At 33.1% G+C, this 25,358-nt stretch overlaps 4 protein-coding genes across 6 annotated transcripts; 1 reads left to right on the top strand and 3 right to left on the bottom strand.

Moving 5' to 3' along the window:
- The first annotated feature begins 1,669 nt into the window (after window positions 1-1,669).
- Window positions 1,670-7,910, top strand: LOC111287469 (uncharacterized). The gene is made up of 4 exons (XM_022878058.2): window positions 1,670-1,969; window positions 3,973-4,208; window positions 4,362-5,145; window positions 5,484-7,910. Exons 2-4 carry the CDS (start codon window positions 3,975-3,977, stop codon window positions 7,691-7,693), a joined length of 3,228 nt encoding a protein of 1,075 aa, XP_022733793.1. The 5' UTR covers window positions 1,670-1,969; window positions 3,973-3,974; the 3' UTR covers window positions 7,694-7,910.
- A 4,232-nt stretch (window positions 7,911-12,142) lies between these two features.
- On the bottom strand, window positions 12,143-15,784 carry LOC111288612 (uvrB/uvrC motif-containing protein). Its single transcript, XM_022879571.2, has 8 exons — window positions 15,232-15,784; window positions 15,075-15,134; window positions 14,648-14,742; window positions 14,325-14,497; window positions 13,816-13,928; window positions 12,870-12,915; window positions 12,618-12,658; window positions 12,143-12,538 (listed from the first exon to the last, which is right to left on the bottom strand). Exons 1-8 carry the CDS (start codon window positions 15,565-15,567, stop codon window positions 12,383-12,385), a joined length of 1,020 nt encoding a protein of 339 aa, XP_022735306.1. The 5' UTR covers window positions 15,568-15,784; the 3' UTR covers window positions 12,143-12,382.
- Window positions 15,785-16,768: 984 nt separating this feature from the next.
- On the bottom strand, window positions 16,769-23,341 carry LOC111288026 (uncharacterized). Of its 3 annotated transcripts, XR_016341832.1 has the most exons (16): window positions 23,112-23,341; window positions 22,290-22,628; window positions 21,828-21,905; window positions 21,577-21,632; window positions 21,015-21,134; window positions 20,839-20,909; window positions 20,213-20,306; window positions 19,877-20,080; window positions 19,153-19,404; window positions 18,683-18,791; window positions 18,435-18,502; window positions 18,114-18,222; window positions 17,609-17,678; window positions 17,452-17,526; window positions 17,274-17,365; window positions 16,769-17,089 (listed from the first exon to the last, which is right to left on the bottom strand). XR_016341832.1 is itself a non-coding variant. In XM_022878772.2 (15 exons), exons 2-15 carry the CDS (start codon window positions 22,602-22,604, stop codon window positions 17,014-17,016), a joined length of 1,680 nt encoding a protein of 559 aa, XP_022734507.1. In that variant the 5' UTR covers window positions 22,605-22,628; window positions 23,112-23,341; the 3' UTR covers window positions 16,769-17,013. The 3 variants fall into 3 exon arrangements, 2 of the variants coding, with proteins under 2 accessions (XP_022734507.1, XP_089616245.1); XM_022878772.2 differs by lacking the exon at window positions 18,114-18,222; XM_089760119.1 differs by lacking the exon at window positions 18,114-18,222 and having other exon boundaries at window positions 16,769-17,092; window positions 17,276-17,365.
- A 559-nt stretch (window positions 23,342-23,900) lies between these two features.
- On the bottom strand, window positions 23,901-25,216 carry LOC111288285 (uncharacterized). Its single transcript, XM_022879107.2, has 4 exons — window positions 24,932-25,216; window positions 24,502-24,591; window positions 24,326-24,422; window positions 23,901-24,230 (listed from the first exon to the last, which is right to left on the bottom strand). Exons 1-4 carry the CDS (start codon window positions 25,125-25,127, stop codon window positions 24,092-24,094), a joined length of 522 nt encoding a protein of 173 aa, XP_022734842.1. The 5' UTR covers window positions 25,128-25,216; the 3' UTR covers window positions 23,901-24,091.
- Window positions 25,217-25,358: the final 142 nt, after the last annotated feature.

The raw sequence follows: 25,358 nt of genomic DNA, 5'->3' as shown, positions 1-25,358 counted from the left end.
ACTAGCCTTCCGCTGTTAAGAGGATCCAACCAATCAAAATCAACAACAACTACAATGTACGGTCGTAATCCTAATCGAAATAAACCTATTCTCGTAATTATGTCTCATTCTGAAGGCCATTTATTTAATCTCCTAAAGTTCAAGAAACCTCATCCTTCGCAAAATGTCAGAGTGCCCCACTTCTTGTCTGCTGTATTAACCAATTAATCACTGCTTAAAAAGGGAAATCTTCAAATGTAATTAGCGTTAATTAATTACCAACACTCATTTGATGAGCACTTTTTGTTTTTCATAAAAGAGTAAATTTAATAATTTAATATTGGTGTAATGTTTATTTCAAACTAAATACGGGTAAAATATAAAAATATTATATTATAATTTATATCGATATATTAAATATAAATATTATTTTATTTTATTAAATTTATTTATAATTTTTATTAAAATTTTAAATTATATCATTTTTTAATTTATTATATATTTTTGTTTTGTATTATTATATTATATTTAAAGTTACCATGTTTATCAAATATGTCACAATTTGATCATTAGTAAATATATTACATACGATAAAATTTGAACTCGAATTTATTAAATATTATATTTTAAAATTAATTATATGAATTAATTAAATTAAATGTATTAAAATATTTTGTTCCATCTTTTCAAACTTTCTTGTCATACTAATATTAAATGTTAAATTTTTTGTTTTAGTAACTAAGGGTGAGAACAAAATTAAGAAAACTGAAAACCGAATGGAAACTATAGTTTGTTTTGGTTCAGATTGATTTTTTTAATCAATTCGAATATTAAATATATTATGTTTGAATCGAATTTTGAATCGAAAGGTGAAAAATTAAAAAAAATTAATTTATATATTTTTTAGTTTTTATATATTTAATTTTTATAAAATAAAAATAATAATTTTATATTAAAATTTATTTAAATATATTAAAATTATATATATTAAAAAAATAAAAAATAAATAAACTGAATAAAATTGAATCGATAAAATTCGATTAGATTTGAAAACATTAAACTGAATTTGATCTAATAGAAGCTGTTCTTGATAAATTAAATTAATAAAATAATTAATTTTTATACATAAAATAAAAATATTTATTCTTTTAAACATTTCAATTTGCTTTTTTCTTCTTTTAACTTGTAATAAGATGCATTTATGTTTGTTTGACTGTAATAGATAGTTGAATTCAACCGCAACGCGAATACAAACAACATTAACGTTGCGGTTGTAATTAAAAATCTAGATTACGATGTTTTAATCTTAAATTAAGGTTTAACAAAGAACGGGTATTTTTGCTAAATATCTGAACCAAAATCAAGGGAGATGGAGAGAATCTAGAAATGCCCATTTATTTAGTTCCTTAAAAACCAAAGGAAAAAAGAAAAAATATAAAATATCTTGAGAAATAAAAGAAATGTGAAGAAAACCAGAGAATAAAAAGAGACCGGATGTTGACAAATTTCATGTCACTGTTCATAGAAGAAGGTCGTTTGTTTGTGTGAAGATTTCTTATCTGGGATCTCTCTCTCTTTCTTTCTCTCTCTAACACCACCCCAAAGCAAAGCAACAGACGTTTGCTTTTTCTTCTCAACCTTCTCTCTCTATAAACGAAAATAAAAATTACAACTTTAACAATATTGTATTGTTTTTTTTGAGAGAGAGAGAGAGAGGGAGAAAAGAGTGGCCCAGTAGATCGAAATCTCCTGCTTTTTGTTCTTCGACCTGATGATGATCTAAGCTCCTTTAATGGTGTTACAAAAGCACCCACTTGGTTGTTTTGGCTGTATTTGTTACTGTAATTTTTTTTTGTTGTTGTAAAGCTTTAGTTTTTGTTGATACCCTGGGGAGGTTTGGGAGCTGTGAATTATCTATGATGGGGAAGTATAGCAACTAAATCCATGGGAGAATCTTCAAGGAGAGGTGATTAGAGGATGTGGGTCTGAGGTAAAATTGTGTTCCTTTTCACTTTCTGGTAATTTGACTTATAGATAATTTATTTTATTTATTATCTTATGATTTGGTTAACTAGATTTTCTTTTCTTTTCTTTATTTATTTTTTTAGTTTGATAAATTCTGCGGTTATAGTGGCTTTGTAATCGAGTTAATTAAACCAATAATCTTAACTGGAGTTTTTTTTTTTTTTTTGCCTCATTTATTTTTGATTTTTTCTTTTAGCTTATACTTTGTGGTTTCTGGACTGAGGTTGATGTTAAGTTTGATTTGATGGATGATCATAGGTTTTGTAATGAAATGTTCAGCTGTTAATATTTGCTAATATGTCATATTAATTTAGGTATTATTTATGAGGGATCTATTCTATTAATTTTTCTTACCAATCTAGCATCAAATTGTCCCATTTCTTCATAAATGGATTTTGCTTTCTTGATCATAGGGTTCCTAACTTTCCTGCTTTATCGGCTCCTTTTTCTGCAAAATTCTATCTTTATCTGGAAATTTTCAACATGTATGAAGTAGGTGTGGTGATTAATTGATGATGTTGTGGCTTACATTATACTTCTAAATTTTGGTTTTATGTGTCTGCTTTTGGTGGCATTAGTTAAGAATTTTTGATATGCTATTTTGCTATAGATGATAGGGCACAATTTTTTTACATTTTAGCTTAAACAATGCATAGGAACCTTTTAGCGTATGGAGACATTCTACCAAAAAAAAAAAGTTGTGATGATTCCTTGGTTTAATGGGTATCTTTACAGAATTATTGCTCCTAGCTTCTTAGTTGATGAGACTGCTGTTATGGCACACACCATTTAAAGAGCGAATAGCATCAATGAGGGTTGTTGTCTTCAATATTGTGATTTTCTGGTAGCAAGGCAAAACTCAGCCATATTTGGTGACTGTGTCCTTTATTCTTGTGATGGTTTCTGTATTCCCTGGAGTTGCTGTTGAATTCACACTTCAACCTGGAATATGACCTGGACCTTCAACTATATGACATGTTAAAATTTGTTCAATATTACTAGTCATTTTTATGCGAAATATAAATGGATCATTCAATAATTTTTGTTGCTTTAGCAAGTTAGTTTTTTTCTTCAGGTTGCAACTATTGTGATTATTCAATTATCCTTGAAGTTTTTTATTTTTTAAATTATTTTTGTCAAGTCACTGACAGTGAAGCAGTCAACTGATTTTTTTCTCTTTGAAGTTAAAGGTGGTTTGAAGTTCCTGCTTCTTGGCTTTCTCCTTTCTTGCTGCAATTAGATTTTGTCAATGAAATAATCCATGGTATATGCTTTATTCATGAATTTTTGCGTAGGGTGGTTTTAGAGAAATTGATATTATGACACCAAATGTCCCTTTATCTTTCTTTAAACTCTTTGGTACCTGGGATAAATCATAAATCATGAATATTTGCGTAGGGTAGGTTTGAACAATGTTTGAATCTAAAACAATCTTTCTTTAAACAGGCAACATCTTGAGTTGATCCCTTGTCACGACTACCATAATCAATGCCACCCTTTGTAGGCTTCTTGTAGATGTTATAGTATTTGATCGTGTGTCACCTTAACATCCTGGAAACCTGAGGTTTATGTTGATTCCACTGGTGCATGCAAATGACTAATAATTGCTTGTGATTCATGTTATTTTTGTTTTTTTGGGGTTCAGGCAGGATAGGATCCCTGGATTAGCAGTGTAAAGGTGCCCTCTTTTGTTCCAATGACTATCTTCCAAGGTTTTTAACAAAATGCATCTTTGTTAGAGAAATTTTCTCACATTTTTAAAAATTCTTTTATACTTAGAGAATTTATAGAAAATTTTACTCTTTTGATATATATATGTGTAACCATCATCTACGGTTTGTCTGGTTTGATTAATAATGTGAATGGATAACATTGCAAGTAATTTCCTTAGGCGAATAACTATTAAGATTTGTGTAGTTATGATTGTTTATCTTATGTCAAATTACTTAGACTTGTTTATTGATTCAGGAATGGGAATAAAAGTGCAGCCTAAAAGTTTTCTGCCTGGATATTACTCAATGAGGGATCTCGATGACGATTCTAACAGTTGTAGCTGGCCACTTTATTATGGAGATAAATCCTTGACAAATGGTCAGTATTACAAGAGCTTTTCCCCAGGGGCCTTTGCAGATACATATCCTGGGTTTGACAAGGACATATTGAAGCGAACAATGCTTCAGCATGAGGCAATATTTAAGAATCAGGTAATGAGGTCTCTACTGTTTGTATGCCTGTATTTAATTTAGCTTTATATGGTCTTCACCTGGCATGTTTCAATGAAGTTGATTGTTGCTTGTTTATATACCCCACTTTGTTTTGTAGATAGTTAAGAATCTGAGTTCTCTGTCTTTATCCAGGTGTCCGAGCTTCATCGTTTGTACAGAATACAAAGGGACTTGATGGATGAAATAAAAAAGAAAGAATTACAAAAAAATTGGATCCCTATTGAGCCATCTTTGTCATCAAGCCCGTTAGCCTCACAAATTACAACTGAAGATGCTCACAAATGGCATATTCGCAGCTTCCCTGTGGGTAGCTCTGTTTGTGCTAGACCATCAATATCTGGTGTTGAACATAGTCATTCTCCCTTAAGTTCTGTGAAGGGAAGTAGCGGCCAAGCTGGTCCCTTTCTGTCGCAAAATGGAGTTAATTCAAAGGATGTTGAGGTGCTAGATTGCCGACCCACAAAAGTGAGAAGGAAAATGTTTGATCTTCAACTGCCGGCCGATGAGTACATTGATACTGAAGAAGCAGAGCGGTCAAGTTGTCTGCCAAATGGAAATGGGAAAATTGGGCCTACAAGTGGTGCGAAGCAATTTCATGGTGATGTAGGGAAGACTGGTTGCCTAGGTGATGCTTCAAGATCCAATTCATGTTTGAGGGGAAAAAATAGCTTGGCTGACTTGAATGAGCCTGTTCAGATTGAAGAAACCAATGGTTCTCTATATTCTGACTTTCTAGGCCACGGCCCCTATCATGGAGGCCATGAACTGCTTGCTAAACCAAAGAAAGAGCTTCTTGATTTGCCAAAAGACATTTCTGCGAATTCACATCACCAAAGTGATAATAGGTCCATAAATAATATACATGTGAAGAACAATGGAAATGCTAGAGGATTCTTTTCCCATGTGCTTGAAGCAGGTAATGCTCATTTGTGAACTACTGAACTTGCATTATTTCCTTTTTTTTAAAATTCTTTTCATTTGCTACCTGTCAGGTCTTGTATTATATTCTTTGGCTTTGGCTGATTGGCATTAGTCTAGTTTCTTTGCCACATCTTGTCCAGATGATAATGGATAACAACATTTTTATTTTTATGATTGAGTGTGCTTGTAGTCAGTGGACAAAATAAATTATGTGGTGTTGTCTCTTTTTTTTTTTTTGGCACTAGACAAAAAAAAACTGATATTTGGACTGTCCTATCGTAATTTTACATGTAGTTTTGATTATTCTCATGTGAATATTATCTTGGTTTGCAGGGCATGGTAAAAGCAACTTAAAATCTATTTCTCAAGGTTTTCAGCCAGAGAAGTTGCCTGTATCTTCTCAGCAAGTACAGGTTCTTTTTGACAAGGGTCATGATCCTCCAACATTTTCGCTAACTGATCAAAGCAAGGCAGATCTCTCAAGAGAGAGAATGCTTCACAGTTTAGAAGTTTCTGAAAGTAGGGAAATATTATCCAATATCGGCCATCCAGAGTCAACCATGACTTCCAATGTACCTAGTTTGAATCCATTTGCTTTTTGTGATCCTATAAAGCCATGGTCTCATTCAGTTTCTTCTTGGGAAAAACCTTCTAGTAGCTTAAGCCACAAGTCAATGTCAGTTAAGACTCACCCAATTTTGAATTCATCTGGTTCTTTTAGTAAGAGTTCTGTGATAGCACCCCAGAGCAATGGGAGTTTTGGAGAGAAGTGGCAGATGAGTAGCAATTCTAGACTTAACCCAGGTTTTGAAAGTGAATTGCCCAATCGAAATGGTTTTGATTATGGATCCTCATCGGGGTCCAAGGAACCTGCAATTCGATTTCCTTCCACCAGTTATGATTATCTGAACTGTAGTAATGATAGTAAGGGGGTCTTTGAGCACTTCACCATTCATGGTTCAACTGACCCCTACAACTGCAGAAATAGTGCTGATATGAAGTTTACAAGTGATGTGAATTTGAATGCTGTGCTTTCAAAGAGTTCATCTAATGAGCCAGTTTTGCAACAAGGTCCTCAAATAGATGGAGGAAGAAAGCATGAGGACAATCTTCCAGGGCTGCCATGGCTACGAGCCAAGCCCGCTTATAAGAATGAGGCCACTAGTGCAGGTAGGGATTTGAATGTTGGAGAGTTGAGCTTCTCTCAGTCTTCTCCAAAGCAGTCAACCAATAAAAATGAGACTGGTAATGGTTTCAGTCAAATATTTACACAGAATGTGAAGTCAGATTCATTCTCCAATAATGTCAATGCCAGCAGGAGTGAAATAAGTGAATGCCTGCACAATAAAAAGATTCTAGGGATTCCCATTTTTGAAAAGCAGTATGCTTCTAAGAATGAGTCTTCTTTTACCTCCCCATATGCATCTGTTCCTCAACCATCTGAAGGTGAAGCAGAAAATAAGGGGAGAAATAGGTTACTTGATATTAACTTACCTTGTGATATGACTGTTCCTGACGAGATTCAAGACATTGTTGCAGAGAATTCTGCCCTAGAGAAGGAAGCAGACACAAAGTTATCTAGTTTGAGACATCAAATTGACTTGAACTCCTGTGTTGATGAGGATGAAGGTTCTTTTGTACCCTCTGTTCTGAGCACCAGCATGAAGATGACTGGAGGGATAGATTTGGAAGCTCCACTTGTTCCTGAGCTTGAGGATGTCATTCATGGAGAAGAATTACTTGAAAAGGCGTGTGAATTACCTTTGCAATCAGCACAAAGCAAAGATGACTGCCTGCAGGATGAACTTATCAAGAGTGCAGCTGAGGCAATAGTTGCCATCTCATCATCTGGTCAGTACAGCCTTTTGGATGATGTAAATTGCAATTCATCTGAAACTTCTCAGATAGATCCCTTTAATTGGTTTGTCGAGACAATTTCATCTTTTTGCGAGGATCTTGAGATCCAGCTCGGGCATCTTTTGAGAGGTAAAGCTGGGGATCAAGATGAATCTTCCTCAGAAGAGATTGATTACTTTGAATCAATGATTTTGAAATTAGCAGAAATGAAGGAAGAGGATTATATGCCCAAGCCTCTGGTTCCTGAAAACTTTAAAGTGGAGGAAACAGGAACTACCTCTTCGTTAACAACTCGAACGCGAAAGGGCCAGGGAAGGCGAGGAAGGCAGCGGAGGGACTTCCAAAGGGACATCCTTCCAGGCCTTGCTTCCCTATCAAGACATGAGGTAACAGAAGATCTTCAGACATTTGGAGGGCTTATGAGAGCAATGGGACATTCGTGGCATTCAGGATTAATGAGAAGAAACTTAACCAGAAGTGGGTCTGGCAGGGGGAGGCGACGGTCAGTAACTAGCTCATCTCCTTCTTTGGTAGCCGCCACAACTTGCACGCCATTGACGCAGCAGCTTAATAATATTGAAGTGGGGCTGGAGGATAGAAGCCTTACCGGATGGGGGAAGACAACTAGACGGCCTCGCAGGCAAAGATGTCCCGCAGGTAATCCTCCATCTCTTGCATTAACCTAATTACCAAAACAGGCTTTAATGAATTAATTGAGGAGTACTATAGAGGGAACTAGGTCATTGTTGCTTCATGTCTTCGATAAGTGAGGTTATCATGATCCGTGGGGATTGCCTTTGTACATTTCTTATCTTGAAATTTGGCTACACTTGATTGTCTGTCTTTGAGTGGTTACGGACAACTTGTATTATCCATAAATAATGTTGCATGATTTCTTCCAAGCTTGTGAATTTAGTGAAACCATGAGAGCTCTCCCCGTGTTTTAGGGCTGATTCTAACAATGCCTGTACTTGCGGTTGTTGCCTTGTCTGGTTAATATTTTGCTAAATGTCTGGAAATGTAATACTATTACACACAATGCATATAAAACCAGATTGGGATCCAGAAACACAAGTTACAAGCTTCCTTTTACCGTGACAATGTAACCTATGCAAAGGCAAATGGAAAATGTATACATCCACTTTTAATAATGTAACGGCCGACGTGACCGTTATGGTTATGACCAGGATGGAATGCCTCAACAATTCGTTCAAGAAGACGATAACAACTGAGAAGATAAAGAGGGAACTAAAATTTCAAGTCATTATATATCAACAGTCTTAGAAATGTTGGATTCCCGGGCAATTTGACAATGAGATGTTCACAGGGAATGAAAAAGGTGAAAACCCAAAAACAAATAAATTCCTAACTTTAGGATTTGGGGTGGATTTATCGGTTGAGAAAAAATAAAATTTGATAATTTAAAATATAATATGATAATACGACATGAATATAATATAAAAATAATAAAATTTAAAAATTTAGCAATAATCATATATAAGATTAATAAAATAAAAATTTTTTATATTTTTTGTATTAATATGAATTATAATATATAATTTTTGTATAAAATATAATATAAATATTTTAATATTTTATATGATAAAAATATATAAATTGTCAAATAAAAAAAATGAAGAAAACAAATAGTATGTTTTATGTGAAGGTTACAAAAGAAAAAAGAAAGGACAAGCCTGACTAAACCAGGTGGGCTGGAATGAAATTATATATATATATATATATATATATATATTTATAGATTCTTCTAAGTTTACACAAAAAGAGGATATAATGTGTGGCTTGTCTGTTGTAATGTTTGGCTCCGAATTCCAATGCAGCAGTTGGGCTGTCTTATTGCAGAAACATGGGCATGACTTTCAGCTAAAACTTGTCCCACATGTTGTTTCTTTTAGTTGCACCACCACTCAACTCTCAACCCAACATTTTTTGATGTTTCTGTCTTGAAATATTTTTCAAATCCCATTTTTCTAAAAAAAAAAAAAAGAGAGAAAGAGGGAAAGAGAGTGGAGATCACGCGAGGAAAGGGAGCGTGGAGAGGGAATGGAGAAGATCTAACTTTTGTTCCCACCTTATGACAGCAGAAAGCAGAAGCGTCCCAGTCATTGTCTGACTTGATTTGTCGTACAATCTCTGTGGTCATAGTCAAAATACCCATTGCTTGCCTAACCTTTAGATACTCTCTGACCCAATCATTCTTCACCTATCAATTTCAATATAATTTTTTATTATATTTTATCACCTAAGTCTCAGTGCTACTCTTCCCATGATGTCATGGTTACGGTACGTGATTTGTATAGCATTTTTTTTTAATTTTCATATTTTGTATTATATTTATTTTTTTTATATTTAATAGATATATTTAAATTTATTTATATTTAGTAAATATTTAATGAATATAAATAATTTTCGTATTTTAATTTTTTGAAAAAGTAAAAATTAAAATTTGTTTTTTTTTTTAATTTTGTATATTTATATAATTTTTTATAAATATATATTAAAAATATTTTTAAATAAAATATATTAAATTAAATTAAATTTTTATATTTTTAATAAAAATTTTATTTACTAAATATATATAAATAAATAAAAGATATAGATATAAATATGAGACAAATATTATATTACTTATTCTTATACTCAATAAAAAATTTAAAATTATACTCATTTTCATCTTTAAAATTTAATACTTATCCTTATTTTCATTAGAGCAAAAATCGAATTTTCCATCGATATGGATAAAGTTGATATATTTATTATTTATTTATTTATTTATTATTTTTATTTTCAGGTTTTACTTACTTTCTATTTATAATTTGGCCTCTCGTATTTTCTTTTATTTATTTTTTTCAAAGAAAGGTACCATTTTTTAGATTAATATTTGAGAAATTATTTTATTTATACTATAATTTTTGCTCTATGATCATGATTAATAAGGTAATACACGCTTTTTGTGATATATTAAAAAATAAAAAATATAACAATCTCTTAAATCTGATTGTGAAATTAAAAAATTTATATTATCAGTGTATAAAAATATATAAAAATATAAACTTTTAATATTTATATATAATTAGTAGACATTTTTAAATTTCAAGAGTAATATAAAAAATGCTTTTACATAATTTAATTATTATATTAATTTATCAACTTTTCAAAATATAACTAACAAAACAAAAAATCAATTCTTTAAAATTCTTCTTATAAAATTAAAAAAATTTCTTTCACAATAAGATAATAATAGATCCACTTGTTTGTTTATTACTTCTTTATCATTAAACCCTTTCTAGTTTTTAACTTTGTTTATTGGTCTGATCATGACCATGACCAATAATGATTTTCTAAAGCATAAGCTGACTTTAACTATGGGGGATCCACAAACAAATTTGATAAACAAAATCATGTCCAATAATCTAGTACTTCCAAACATTATATTATTATTAAAATTTCCTTTGTCTTTATCAAATGGCAGTGCATAAGAGTTGTTTAAATTTGACCTTATTTTTTGATTCTTTATTCTTTTTATACTTCATTTTTAGTGTCATAGACTATATTTAAAGATCATAGTGGGTAGTCGACTCATAAATTTGGCTTAACTTTAACACAAACTCATAATAAATTCTATTAATTAATTCGATTTTGGTAACGAGAGCTATAATTATATTATTTAAAGTTATCATATTACGTAAATTATTATTTTGATTTATTAATGTTAATTTTATTTATACCCAATGAAAAATCGAATGAGAATTGAGACGAATATTAAATTATAGGTATAGGAATAGAGATAAATATAATTATAAAAATTTTATTGGATACAGAGATGATGACGAATAATATAATATTTATCTCATACCTAGACTCTATATATATATATTTAGTTAATAAACTTATTATTAAATAATATAAATTATTATTTTAGATTAATTACAATTAATATATTTTTATTGAAAAATATATATTAATATATATTTATAAAAAAATCTAAATATATAAGATAAAAATAAAAAAATATATTTTTTTATTTTTATCTTTTTAAAAAGATATTGATATGAGAATTACCCATACTCATTAAATCCATATAGGGATAGAGATAGGAATAAAGTTAAAATACTTGTTGGGTATGAGTATGAGTATGAAAATAGAAATGTGTATAAAATAAAATTCTAGAGATAAGGTTGGAGAATACTTTACCTTTTCTATACTCTAATCATTGACATCCCTATTTTGATGGATTGAAATTCATCAAATTAATTATTAGTTATTATATTTAACATAAAATATTATTATAAAATAATAATTTAACTAATATTACTTGTGAGTAAAATTCTAATTTTACTCTCTAATTACCTATATGCATAAAAATAAAAAAAGAAAAAAGCTTAAACCCATTAAAATTATTTTTTCTTTAATTTTTACTTTCATTTATACTCTATAAATATTAAAAATTGAAAAAAAAAAAAAACGAAAAGGATTCCAATTGCTGCTAAAGGGCAAAAGAGGAAACATAAACTGGATTGCGTGTCCGACCAAACATACCTTTACACCGACAAAATGGTGTCAAAGACAATCCTTTTGAGAGAAACAAATAAATTGCGTAAGTCTCGGAGTTACTTTGAAAAGAACAACCGAATCATTACTGAAAAAACCAAACCACGTTACAAAATGGCGGGATGGTTTAACCAGAAAGCTTTAAACTTGAATAAAAATGGTGATAAAGCTTCTCACTCAAGTTTTCAGTTTCTCTTAACAAGAGAAAATCTTAACCTTCAATGGATGTCTTTCTTACACTAATGACAACCCTTCGATGGATATGTCTCAAGCTTCAGTGCAATTAATTTCTTCAAACCCGTGTTTTGCTCTCCTGGGTTTCTGCAAAAATATCGATTCTCTCAAGAAAGTCCACTCCTTGTTCATAATAAATGGCCTCAAAGGCGATCTTTTATGCGACACCAAATTGGTTTAGCCTGTATGGATCATATGGCCATGTTTAATCTCATCCTTGAATCCGTCGAAATCAATAATAGTTCATCCTTATCCTCGTATGCTTTCACTATAAATAACTATAATGTTACTATAGCAGGAACCGTAATCAGTGAGTGGTGAAAACCAATTCATGCCAGAAAATTTCTGATTTCAGTAAAAGGTTTAATGGATGATATCTCCAACTGATCAGAAAGTATCATTTTTACTCTAGGAAAGGCAAAAAGAAGGAAAGAGATATACTATGGCTATAATACATGAAATCAGTGTCATACGCTTGCTTCATGGTTGTTCTGGCAAGGAATGTGATGTTTCTCCGGAGACACCAATGATACGTTTGAAGCAAACTGCTATGGACATCAGGCCTCATTTGTTCATGCAATGCGTCCACCTTCATCACCTTCTGGATCAAGGGGAATTTCATGCCGGGGCCTGTTGTACTTTTCACGCAACTGCTTGATAGGAATGAAATCTCCAGCTGCATCCATCCCGTAAAATAGAAAAGAAACATAGGGATGATCGAACCTTCTCTGCACATGGATATCAGAAGTCAGATTGAGTCAAAGAGGATAAATCAAGTATCTCGTTTCATAATTACATTCCACTCACCAAGTCTGGTTGCTCTGGGGCTAAAAGATTCTCCTCAGGAACTGCAGCACAGAAAAACATGTATTGAGTTCACCAGTGCAGTAGCCAGACGACTTGCAAAAAATTACTAAAATACAAACATCTGTCATAAATTTTGCTTTTAGAGGTAAGAACTAAGCGAAAAGACTGAAGAGAACTGCAGTTCCAAATGCTGATGTGATCAAATTAAAAAGCGATGACAATGGATATAATACCAATACTGAAATGGTTTACCATATGTCACTAGTAGATTGGGGTCTGCATATACATCAACCAAGACCTGGTGAACAACAGAGAACCTCATTAGAAATATATGATTAAATTGACCCCCACCCTGCTCTCCCTCTTTCAGTGGCAGATGATAATCTCCCTCATTAGAAATATTACATTGCAGAATTGCCTACAGTGTCTTGACCTTAAACCGCTTGAAAGCATGTTCTTCCTTCTCACCATAATTTATGAGGTTCTTATTTAGTTGACTATGTAAGAAATAATGTGAATAATAATATTGACTTTTTTTTTTACTGAAACATTTAAACAAAGGTTCTTTCATTTTTCTGTTTTCATTTTGAAAAAAAAAATCCTCCTGCTATTAAAAGAATACATCACGTGAATATTAATTGTGGATATCAAATACATCCTCAAATGCTGGAATGACCTCAGTAAGGGCACTATCCACTCACAGACCCCAAAGGAAATAGGCTTTCCACGGGGATGATTGTAGCAAAGGCTAACTGGTTATGTGATTATTAGTCAAAAAAGAAAAGCAATGAAGGCCATGTGTATAAGCTCCAAAATTTGGATGATCATCGACTAGGATATAGGCAAGGGAAGTTAGGTCATTATAGAGTTTGATATATCTCTTCCTTGTGCAGTATAATCTAAAGGAAGCACACCTATGACCTGCTTGGATTTTGCTGATCCAAATGTTTATGGTTTCTGTACAGAAATTATGTATACATTACGTTCTATAGGTTTCTGTGTCATATTAATGTGGTCACAACAAAGCAAAAAGAAGTCCATTGCAAAATGAAAGAGGCTTCACGGAAGAGGAGCAGATCAAAGGTCATCCATTAGGTTCCTTGCATTAAATGAACAAATGTAATAACCAATATATAAAATATAAGGAAGATTATACCAACCCACTCCAGAAGAAATACAAAAGTAGTACTAATCAAACCTGATAAAATGGCTGACTAGGACCGCTAGACAACTTTTCAACCTGTGCAGCTTCCATCCATGAACTTGATTCACAACACACTGGATCCATCCCACAAACTACGGCTCGATAACCTGAATAAGATAAACAGGCAGGGGAAGACAGTAAAAAAGAGGACAAGAACCTCATATTAGTGCTTGTCACTGGAAATCCAGACAGATGTAAGGCTCTACAGTGTTGTCCTCCCTTCCGTTCATCCCATCTCTCTCACTCTCTCTGTCTTTACAAATAAGAGGTGGGGGGGGGGGGGGACTGAACGAGTACAAAAGCAGTAGCATATTGCTATCATGAGAAACAGTATCAATTTACAGAGTGAAACAGGAATTATTTAATGAAAAAGGCAAAGAAGTCAATTCCCAGTACTACCATCTGCATTTTATGGTAGCATTCACGGAGGATGAAGGACAAGAACAACAAAAAGGAGGAAAAAGAAAAGAAGGTCGAAATAATGTAGTGGAAATCATATTTACCAAAAATTTTATGCTGAACTTTCTGTCCCAAACGAAATGCATATTGTGCATTTTCATGTGCCAATGCTTTTGCAGATGCAGCCAAAGATTCTGCCTCGAGTTTGGAAATGTCATTCCGTAATTGAGCTGCCAAAGCATAATTCTCATTCTCAATTGCATTCTGCAGTTCTGCGCTGCAATGAAACAAATAGAATCAATAGTCCAAAGGACCCCAAATGAATCAAGAGAATAAATCATAAAGAAAATCAGTCAACAGTAACACTTTCTCTCAAAACTCAATTATCTGCACTCCAAAATGTGCATAAGATAAGTGTAGGACTCACCGTAGACGCACAAGACTTATAGCCTTATCTTGGGCTTCACTCTTTGATGATAAACCTCTTTTTGCATCTTGCTGCTTAAGGATTTCTGCTTCAACCTTCAGAGCAAAATACTTGTTAATAAACACGCTGCATACGCATTTGCCAACTCTATTCATCATGAAGAAACTTGGATGCACATGATGGCAATCGAGGATACATAAATTCATGATGTTATGATATTGTCACATGAAGGTTCTATAAAATTGATCCTCTGCAGCAACCATACAGTTTCTTAAGTCAATTATAGTACACAAAGAACTGATGCATGCAGTGGGCAAAAATAAAAGTAAAAGATTCTGCCAAACCAATAATTTCTTTAACAGTTGATCGCCATGCTTAAAAAAGAATCCAGCAATTTGTTATAGAGATAAGATGTGGGATCTCTAACCTCAGTAAGCTTGCTTCTAAGTTGCTGTGCAATTTCATATTCTTCCAAATTCAAAGCACGCTGCAAATCCACAAAACACAACATAAGTGGGAACACCTGTCCATGTAATAAAAAGGTAAAAAGCCATATCCTAGATAAAAGGAAGCTGTCATCAAACCTGTACTTGAGTAGCCAAATCTAGCTGGAAAAAGAAAATCAGTATATCCTCATTAGCAGTCTCACTACGCTCTGAGCTTGCATCCAACGCCTGATCACCTCCTCTAAATGGCCACCCGGCTTTAACCCCCAAATTCCTTTTCTTTAACAAATTGGGTTTGCCATTAAAGTAAAAACTTGGTACATACCCATGCCAGAGAGCTTGTATACCAATCCCAGATTTCATATGGGCTTTTCCAGTTATCTCAAAATGCCTCCTTCCCACTACCTCTGTTCCATAAACAGCCGTGTTTCCGGAGGTTGTTAAGGCACTACTCCATGAAAGGGTCTGCACCATTTTTCTTTTCCAGGAAAAAGAATTTTCCTTTTTTTGATGGAAAAAATAAAATTCCTTATTTAATTTCGTCCTCACGAAATTAAGATTCTCATCTTATGAAAAAAGAGAGTACATTAGTTTCAGGCTTTCACAGAGTGGATGGAGCGAGAGAGGTAGGAAATGGCAAAAATTAAAATTAAAGAGGAAATAAAGGAAAATATCAAAATTTAGATGGGTCAAAAATCAAAACCATATGCAATCTGGATGAGGGGATTGCGTATGTTATTCAACGTAGTCCTGACACGTGGAATGTTTGTGGGTCGATAGGGCCGTAGCCTACTTGGGCCCAGTCCTATCGTATCTGTTTTTTTTGCTTGCGGCGTTAGTTTTCTCTGTCGTTTCTCCCTTTGCAGTGAGCACTGCACCCCCGAAAGGCGAAGGCATCGCCGAAAAACATAAGACGATAGCCTGGCGTGTAAATAATTCATCAGTAGTCATAAATTATTTAGGTTTAACTCCCATAAAATTCATATTTAATATGGTACTTGTCAAGTAAATTTTGAAATCGCGTAATTTAATTTATCGAATAAATTAAATTTAAATTTTTAAATATTTAATTTAAGTAATTCATAAATCTAAAATTTTAAATTTTAATATATTTTTATTATTTTAATTAAAAAATTATTATTTTACTTTAATTTTAATATATTTTTATTATTTTAATTAAAAAATTATTATTTTACTTTTATATATATTGGAATTTGAATTTAAATATATGATCAAATTTAAAATTAAATATAAAAATTAAACTTATTTTTATTAAACAATTTTAATTGAATAAATTTGATTGACTTGATTTTTATTTTAAATTGAATTCAAATTTAAAATTTAAAATTTAAAATTTAATTTAATTTAAATCAAATTTCGAACAATAATTTTTAAACAAATTTGAAATTGCCATTATATCATAATTAAATTCAAATTTAAAAATTAAAAATTAATTTAATTTAAACCAGATTTCGAACAATAATTTTGAAACAAATCTGAAATTCCCGTTATATCGATTTCAATTTCAAAACCTTAACGGGAGTCTGAACTCTCACGAGCATTCAAATCAAATTTTATTTCGATTTAAACGTGTTAATGACTCGGTGAACTTTGCAGAGCAAATGTATGCGCTTGTGAGAAAGAGAAAGACATCGTTACAGAGTCAACAGCACAGTTCGACTAGAAGCTCAGATCACCCAGAAATATTATTAATAAATATTTAAGATGATACCAGAGAAATAAAATTACTTTCCCCATCATAAAACAAACATACCCTTGCTCAATAAATTAAGAATAGCTATTTCTACACCATGAGCAACCACCAAATAAAACCCCCATCTGCTTACAAAATACGGTTGATGCGAAATCAAACCAAGAATCAATGGCTTTTATCAATTGATGGAACCATATATTTTATTTCTACGGTCGATGATATACGTATTTCGTCCTGGGATCCACAATAAGACCCTTTCCACCATTCACTTCTAAATCGTGCCTGCAATAATCATATCAACAAACAGGTTAGTCATGAAAACAGTTGAACAATCCAATTGCATCCTTGACACGGTTGTTAGGATTAAATAATTATAACACCGCAGAAGAATGCCCCTTGCCTATAGGTTAGAAATGATGGCATGTTTTGTTTGAAATAATAAAAAGATTAAACTAGATCACTCAACTGAAACACAAAATCGGGAATGGTCAACTGCTCACGAGGAACGTATCTGAATAGCTGCAGAAGCCTATCGAAATATACCACTTTCTTCCACACCTGTAGGGAAATTCCAAGAACATCGAGTTACATCAAGATTCCTGAACAGTAAAATGATTCTTCAATGAGAAATAATTGAGACATACCACATTGTCCACGAACATTTGCAGAGCAAAAATTGCAGCTTTCAAGTGTAAGGTAGGATGAAGAACATATATTGCCTGTACAGCACAAGAAAGAGGATCAAGAAACTACAACTGTATATGAAAGTTCAAATTTGACGGAATATTTATTGCTGCGTACTTGCAGATTACGTTGGTGCTTCCGACCAAGTATTTGTTGTAATCTTCTCATCCATCCTAAGTCTGGTTGGCTGGTTATTCCAGAAACAAAAAAAAAAAAAATGTAACATGAGCAGGGAACAAAAAGAAAATTCACACTCAAATTGACTGTTCTGGAAATGCATCAATACAAAGACAGCATAATGGTGCTGTACCAAGACTGGTTTGTATTAATTATAACAGAAATTTCCAAATCTAGATTCTATTTTCCAAAGACAAAGGCATAACCTTTTGTTTGTTTTCATTACTTCTTTGATCATGCAATTGCTTATGAACGCTCATCTGTTATTTCTGTAAGTGTCTGGGAATTGCTCTAATATCATAAAATTTTATATGAAATTTCAGAGAATGACTCGTATGAGAAACTTGAAGATTAACCAGCCATCATAAATGTCAAGGAAATTATTAAAATCACATGCAGTTATACAGCAAGTTCAAATTTTCAATAGCATCACACGGTTTCTTACCCCCAATAGTGGTTGGCTTCCTATCTGTTCTAATATATGTTAATCTTTGATGATCAGATCAAAATCAACGATCCCACCAGGAAGAGCATCATAGCCAATAGCTATGCTACTGATATCACAAAGGAAATGGGCATCCAGAATTCATTGTTTAAAATGTGATGGTTATGAGCTAATAACAAATAACTGAAAATAATGTTATCAGAAAAAACAGGTCAAAAAGCTTTCAGCTAAAGAATTTAGACATTTAACCAAACCCACCATGGTAAATTCCTTAAAGTGCATCAAATTAAACCAAAATTCTCATAACCATACAATACTTACATTTGTAAAGAAGCTGCAGAGTGAAAGTATACAATAGTATAAGGCTTTTTTATCAAGGGTTCAAATTCCTGAAATTAATAATCAAAAAATGATTTCAGCTCAAAAGCCATTTTTCAATAAAAGAATAGTGTTAAGTGTCCATAACCACAAAGCTTTTCCCAAAATCAAGCAGTTTAAATGATGAGTAGTCAATGAGACTATGTCTGGAAACTTTATAGGTCCAATTGAAGCAACTAGTAAGCTAATACCTTTACAACATAGAGAACAAAACGTTCAAGCTCAAGACATCGCAGCAGAAAATGTGCTCCAACAACAACCATAACAGGGCGACCTTCACTGTCCACTCCCCCGCGGTAACTGACATAATACAAATAAAACTAACTAAACATTATACTCAGTCTCAGACCAGGACCAATATAAAAAATATATGAAATTGATGAGTTCCATAGTATAAATAAAACATGGTCCCACGTATAGTTAGTAAAGCCAACAAATAAAAATGGGACATTAAGAAAAAAGGCAGGGGAAAGTAAACAGTCTGAATATTCAGCGGTTTGTTTATTATCATAAGTGCTTCCAGTAACATTGATTGTGAAGAACACAAGTTATTAAATGAAAACGTAAAAGTTTAATCAATCCCACAAATAATAACATATAATAAAGAGGAATGCTAACTCAAGATGGAAAAAATGAAAAGAGATCTGCGTGATACACTTACACAATTTTCATCTCAGCAATTTCAGAAAGATTAAGAGAATTTGCCTTAGTGAGGTATCTGGAGTGAAGTGAGTATTCTTCAGCAGCAGATAATGGAGGCCCACCAAGGTCACCAAATCCAAACATCTTAGCACAATTCCAACCACCTTGTGCTTGAGCAGTTTTTTCCCATTGTTCCTGCCGTTTCTGATCTGGATCTTTGATCAAGGACATGAAAGCGGGATCCAAATATGTATCCAGATAACTTGAGTTCCTGAAAGGATAGCAATCATCCAATAAGGTCATTCAATGACTTGAAATTCAAATACGCCGTGATCATTTATCATAATAAATAAGAAACACGATAATTGGAAGAGAATAAATAAAAGGTGCCATGGAAAACTCAGAGAAGTAAGTTTGTTACACTTCCAGGCTATGGAATAAAAACTACTCTGGTTATAGGTTAAACTCACTATCACGAGGAAATGGTTGAAAGAAATCCAAAGCAAAGTGCAGCTTTATTACACCATGAAAACTACTTAGTTAATTGGATATATTAACCAATTAACTTTTTGGGAAAAAGAGCATATGAAACCAACATATGCACAAGGTTGTGATATAGATACACCTAATTTCCAAATATTTGCACATAATAATACATTTTTGGATCAATCTATAATCAAGAAGAGAATATAAAAACGTAGGGAAATATAAAAGATTTTTCTCATGAAATAGTGTTAACTGACCTTCGTACCAAACCTACATCACTAACAGGGAGTTCGACTGGAGCTTGGGGAGGCTTTGGGGTTGTCTTTTTGGGCAATGGCTTTATTCTGATTTTACGCTCATCAATGATAGTCTCACCATTCTCATCCCCAACATCAGCAGGAAGCTTAAATATGGCCACCTCCTCCTCATGCTTATCTCGAGGAAAGTAAAGAGGAAGCAATCTACAATTTACAATATTAAATGAGAAGACACCTTAAGTCCATAACATTTATTTTAAGCAAAAGAAAAATAACCATCAAATAAAGCAAGCCATCTTTGCAAGGTAGCAGAATCGAATAATAATAGTATAATACCTCTTATAGATCTCAGTATCAGATGATGTGCTAGTACAGAAAACAACAGCAGTGATTTTATCTTTCTGCTTTTCAAGGAATCGCCGAACGGTCCCTGAAGAACAGGAAAAAGTTTGAACCCAGAAACATTCGACCTCCAAAACAGTTTCAATAACATATTAATATGAAACACAGGCATGTAAATGAAACACAGAGTTTTTTTAAGAGCTTTAGCCCTTGTAGAAACCATGCATCAGTGACGAAAATATCATGTATGTCAATTAAAAGAATTTTTAAAAAGTAATGAAGATTCCACAAAAGTCAATGGCTCCAACCACATTATACTTCCCAAGCACATGAAAGAGTCAACTTAGGAAAATTAGAGGCACAACTGGCATCAATCCAGTGCACATATTCAAAATATAACATCTTGTACTATTATTTTTCTTGTTCATTTGATAAGAAAAGCATTTCAAAATTTCCTTGAATTTTTATTCACCACTTTTTGGAATAACAGCATCATATAATGAAATAAAAATTGCAAAATGTAATACCAAAAAAAAATTACTTTGGAATTCCAGATATTTACTTCGGAAAACATCAACAGAATCAGACAAAGAGCTGTAACACGTAGGAAAATTTCTCACTTATAGCCACATGTGCTGCTGGTTCACGGGGATAGTTTTTAGCCTCTGTGTATATACAGCCCATAGCAATACTGCATTCATACATGTCAAGGATATTAAATATCTTACTCCATAAAACAACAGAATAGATGAACAAATTCAAGAAATACATTATATAGCATCCGCAATACACAAACCTCCTAAGACCATTGTCAATGAGAAGTTCAAGGCAAGATCGATAGCTATGACTCAAAGCATTCTCTGCAGCAGTATGATATTTCACTGCATACTTGGGACCAACAGTATGGATAACTCTCCTAACAATATGATACATAAACCATCAGTTTTCAATCGTGACAAAATTTCATGACTAAAATTTAACCTATAACAGTTTTGCTGCAAACTGAATCAAATGTAATACTTAAATTCCAAATTGAAAAATATACCAAGCAAGTTAGTATGGCTGCTCAAATGCGAGCTCTGAACCACAGCTCATGCAGCATGATCACAAAACTGACCCATGCATGATCAAAACAAAATAATGACATCATGCTATAAATGATGAACTAAAGAAAAACAAAGGCATGTGAAAATATTATGTGGGAAAGTGTCACATTTCGTATTTATACACAAATGCATTATCAGTCTGATTTCTTGAGAACGTCATTGAAGTGCAGCAGATGCAAATGTCTGATAATATCCTTGTAAAAACATCATCTTATACACTCTCAAGTTGTACAAGAATGTGGGCATACACACCTAGCAGGAAGATCATATGCATTAGTAACCTTGGCCATCCCTGTTCTGCATCCACCCTATCCATAAAAGCCACATTAAGTCATTCTTGCTTCAGGTTTACTTATTCCCAAGAACTTGCTTCAGAATCACAAAGCTTGTCATACACTAAAGAATAGATTAGAACAGAATTATCATAATGGTGCATCATATCATGAAGTGCATCCATGGAAACACTTCCCATATCATTTCTTCCTGATTAATATTTAGCATACCAGTGTTGCACATTCTTCTGCAAGACCAGGTCCAGCTGCTGCATGCAAACCTTGACTACTGTTTGCTTCATCCAAGTTCTGCAACCAAGCATGCAAAGAACGTATCAGAATATTTACATCTTTAACTAATCAAATGTTGGGTGAGGAACTTTGATCCTTAAAGGGATCAATGCACATGCAGGTCAATTTTGCATATCTAAGTGATAATGAATCAAGCCTCCTTAAAAAGCAATCCTTTTTTTAAAAAATTATTTCTCAATCATCATGTAGCAATTCAGTACAATTCCATGTTGCTAACAGACTTTTTCTCATCATTTCGCTTCCATATTGGCTTCACCATATAACATACATGCGTCAGTGCAAAAATGCAAGGTTCTCGAAATCCAAGGTTAAAGCAATGCATGTTCTTCAAAATATTTTGCATCTTAACGGATGATAGGATAGGGAAAACCTAGTGCTTACCTCATTTGCAGAATTAACAACAGCATCAACCTCAAGGTTCCACGGCTGTCCCCTCCACAAGTATATCTTTGAGTTTATTTCATGATCAACAGGAAACCTCGATACCATCCCATTGATACTACTCTCCTCCCCAGGAGACGTTAAAGGGTCAGGGAAATACGAATTTGAAAATGAAGGATCTTCATTCTCATACTCCAAAGACGACCTATACTCCACATCATTCCATCGTGGGACTTGATCCAAGGTCACAACAGAGTCCACATTGTCGGTTGGGACTCCCCCTCTGGTTGTGACTGTAGACACTGTCCGATACATTGTAAAAGCTCCCAATCAGAGTCCCTAACAGTAGCGAACCCATAGTCCTTTAGGAGCTCAAAATTTAACAACCCAAAAGAAGCAATGAACTATATGATGGAAAAAAAAAAGGGTAATTCAAACGATCCCCACCTGAAAATAACAAATTTATCACAACAAAACCTATATTTTGATTAAAAAAAAAGAGAGCTTTATCAATGATCATCGAAAAATCACCAACACCCACCTTTCAAAAAACCCCCAATTATCGAAACATCCTCATTTGAAACCATGAAAAAACAGGAATAAGCAAGACATCCGCGATTCCTTATCCGAAATTAAATAAATTTTAATAAAAAACAGCAACAACTACCAAATTAAAGCTAAAAAATTAAGCAATTTCGCGTTGGAAAACCTAAACTCGGAAATTTTCGTATAAAATTAAACAATTGACCAGGTCCAAACCAAATTAAAATTTGAAGAAACCAATCACAACTTAGAATTCGATTCATGTAAATAGAAACGTACCTGAAATTGAGAAACTGGGGAATCAAAATTGATTTTTAATTTAATTTGGGGTTTTGGTTTTATTTATTTATTTATTTATGTCGAAATTACAACTATTTTTGCAGGGCCGATTACCTAGCAGTAGCTGAGCTCGTTTTGGGAAGAAATGGATTTGAGTGAAAAAGAAACAAAATTTTTCTTTGTCTTTTTGTATTAGTTTGTCTCTTGATGTCAGTGGCCCTCTAATTTTCGATATATTCCGTTTAAGTCCCTTCCTTTTATAATTCTATACTATGAAGTTCTCTTTTTTTTTTTTTTTGTATACTTGAGGATGTATGAATCTCGGTATATTCCGTTTAAGTCCCTTCCATTTATAATCATTGCTATGAAGTTCAAGTTTGTTTGATACTCGAGGATGTAAGAATTTCGTGTAAGTATCGTGAAATAAAATTTGATCCTATTAATGATATTAAATTCAAGTGACTGAAATTAATAGTTCAATATTCAATTGTATGTCATATGCTTATGATGCTATGAAGTTCAATATCCTTAAACTTCATGCATAAAAACAATTTGGTGGCCGACAAATAATTTAGAATGTTTATACTCTTATATTTTATAGTCATAAGTTCGATATAAACATAATCCACGTATGAATTTGTACAAATTTTGTATTTATGGTATAATATTTGATTAATTAGCATTGTTTTGTTGTCTTTTGGTTGGGATTACAAGCATAAAAAAGCTTATTCAAGAACTATTTCTTTCCATTGGAATGGAAAACTTGAAGCTAAACATGCTCACAAAAGATTGAGACAAGCAGTTAGTCAATCATGACCATTTCAATTCAAGTATGATTTTCAAACTTTCATCTGCCCTCAATGTCATACCAATTGTTTGATTTATGGATTTGAGAAATGAGGAATTTTGTTTAGACCAAAATCAGTAAAATGGCTGTCTTGCATGTTTGACTAAGCAAGTATGATATGAAAATCCTCCATTCATTTTGCTCCAGCCTTTTCCTTCAACATTGCAATGAACTTTTCTTTGTCTTCAGGAGACATTGCCTCTACTGAACAATCCCCTACTCCCCATTCCGCTCCACGTATGCAGTACTTGTCTTGAAGTTCTTGCTTGTTCCTGGAAATTTTCACATTGCAGGAAACATCACAATTCACAATTGAATCTAAAGTCGAGCAATTTTGACCTGAATTATGGTAGTGAAAGTGAATTACTTTTCTTTGTTCTGCTTTGATCGCTCTAACAGCTGCTTAAGCAAGGGAGTTGACTTGAATCTTGCATCAGCTTCAGCGTACTTCTTCTGGTTTTCTTCTGCAGACACAAACGCCACCTCAAAGCTAGAATTTAGAGCACAAATCTTAAAGAACTACAGTGAGAATGATAATCAAACCATTGAAGCGATTTAGAAAGTCAATTTGAGGTAATTGAGGACCAGGAACTGATTCTATTCCAGAGAATCCTGATAGAAGTCCAGCTTTAGCTGCAAAAACAAAAACAATAAATGCTCTAGTGATCATTTTTAATTATACCTTGAATTTCAACAACTATCAAGTTCACTTCTTATGGAATTTGAAGGAGACACAGCATTGCAGTGTCAGCCATTAATCTCAGGCCATGAAAGAAATAGCTCGAAGTTGACAGGCCAAATTGATGACCATAGCACATCCAATCCAGCAAACAATTTTATTAATAAAAACTTAAAAATGGAAAAAAAAGAAAGATAACCCAACTTACCAAACTGGTAAACGAAATAGTTAGTGCACTCAATTTGAAGCCATGAAACAAAAACAAGAGAGCCTGATTCTATTCTATCGATCTACCTGGAATTGGAGAGAGAAGAATAGTAACTGAAGCAGCAACAGGTACAAGAGACTTGCGTAGCACCTGGCAGTCTAATGGTAAACAACAACGTGAAGAAGAAGAAGAAGAAGAACTAGTTTTCAGGTTTTTAAAGGAACTAGTGGAGATCTTTTTATCAAGGTAAATGGGGAGAGAGGAAGCTGTTGAGCAAATCATTGTTGGGATGTTAGGGCCTCTCTCTCTTTGAGATGAAGAATCTTAGGAGAGATAAGAGGAGGGGAAGAAACAACGAGCGGTTGATATTAATTTTAAGTCTGTAACTGGTAATGACATTATCTTTAGCTTAGGATTAGTTAAGTAGTATGTATTAGGCTATTAGATTTATCTGTAATTGCAATTGGCAAACTTTATTTCGTCAATTAAAACTGCCATTAAATTTGCCTAGTT

The sequence above is a fragment of the Durio zibethinus genome, chromosome 4 (assembly GCF_047325235.1).
Source record: "Durio zibethinus cultivar Kanyao isolate XHJ-2024 chromosome 4, ASM4732523v1, whole genome shotgun sequence".
NCBI lineage: Eukaryota > Viridiplantae > Streptophyta > Magnoliopsida > Malvales > Malvaceae > Durio > Durio zibethinus.
The sequence above is the reverse complement of the archived record's forward strand: the minus strand, read 5'-3'. Positions and strand labels throughout refer to the sequence as shown.

Excerpts from the sequence above, each read along its gene's own strand:
- LOC111287469 (XM_022878058.2), top strand. The coding sequence starts at position 3,975 with ATGGGAATAAAAGTGCAGCCTAAAAGTTTTCTGCCTGGATATTACTCA. Across the intron at positions 4,209-4,361 it reads AGGCAATATTTAAGAATCAG|GTGTCCGAGCTTCATCGTTT; the intron begins GTAATGAGGTCT and ends GTCTTTATCCAG. Across the intron at positions 5,146-5,483 it reads TTCCCATGTGCTTGAAGCAG|GGCATGGTAAAAGCAACTTA; the intron begins GTAATGCTCATT and ends CTTGGTTTGCAG.
- LOC111288026 (XM_089760119.1), bottom strand. The coding sequence starts at position 22,604 with ATGTATCGGACAGTGTCTACAGTCACAACCAGAGGGGGAGTCCCAACC. Across the intron at positions 20,910-21,014 it reads ATTGACAATGGTCTTAGGAG|TATTGCTATGGGCTGTATAT; the intron begins GTTTGTGTATTG and ends GTATGAATGCAG. Across the intron at positions 18,503-18,682 it reads TTGTTCTCTATGTTGTAAAG|GAATTTGAACCCTTGATAAA; the intron begins GTATTAGCTTAC and ends TATTAATTTCAG.
- LOC111288285 (XM_022879107.2), bottom strand. The coding sequence starts at position 25,127 with ATGATTTGCTCAACAGCTTCCTCTCTCCCCATTTACCTTGATAAAAAG. Across the intron at positions 24,592-24,931 it reads TCTTCTCTCTCCAATTCCAG|CTAAAGCTGGACTTCTATCA; the intron begins GTAGATCGATAG and ends TTGTTTTTGCAG. Across the intron at positions 24,231-24,325 it reads TCAAAGCAGAACAAAGAAAA|GAACAAGCAAGAACTTCAAG; the intron begins GTAATTCACTTT and ends GAAAATTTCCAG.
- LOC111288612 (XM_022879571.2), bottom strand. The coding sequence starts at position 15,567 with ATGGTGCAGACCCTTTCATGGAGTAGTGCCTTAACAACCTCCGGAAAC. Across the intron at positions 15,135-15,231 it reads ATTTGGCTACTCAAGTACAG|CGTGCTTTGAATTTGGAAGA; the intron begins GTTTGATGACAG and ends GTGGATTTGCAG. Across the intron at positions 14,743-15,074 it reads TTAGAAGCAAGCTTACTGAG|GTTGAAGCAGAAATCCTTAA; the intron begins GTTAGAGATCCC and ends TTTGCTCTGAAG.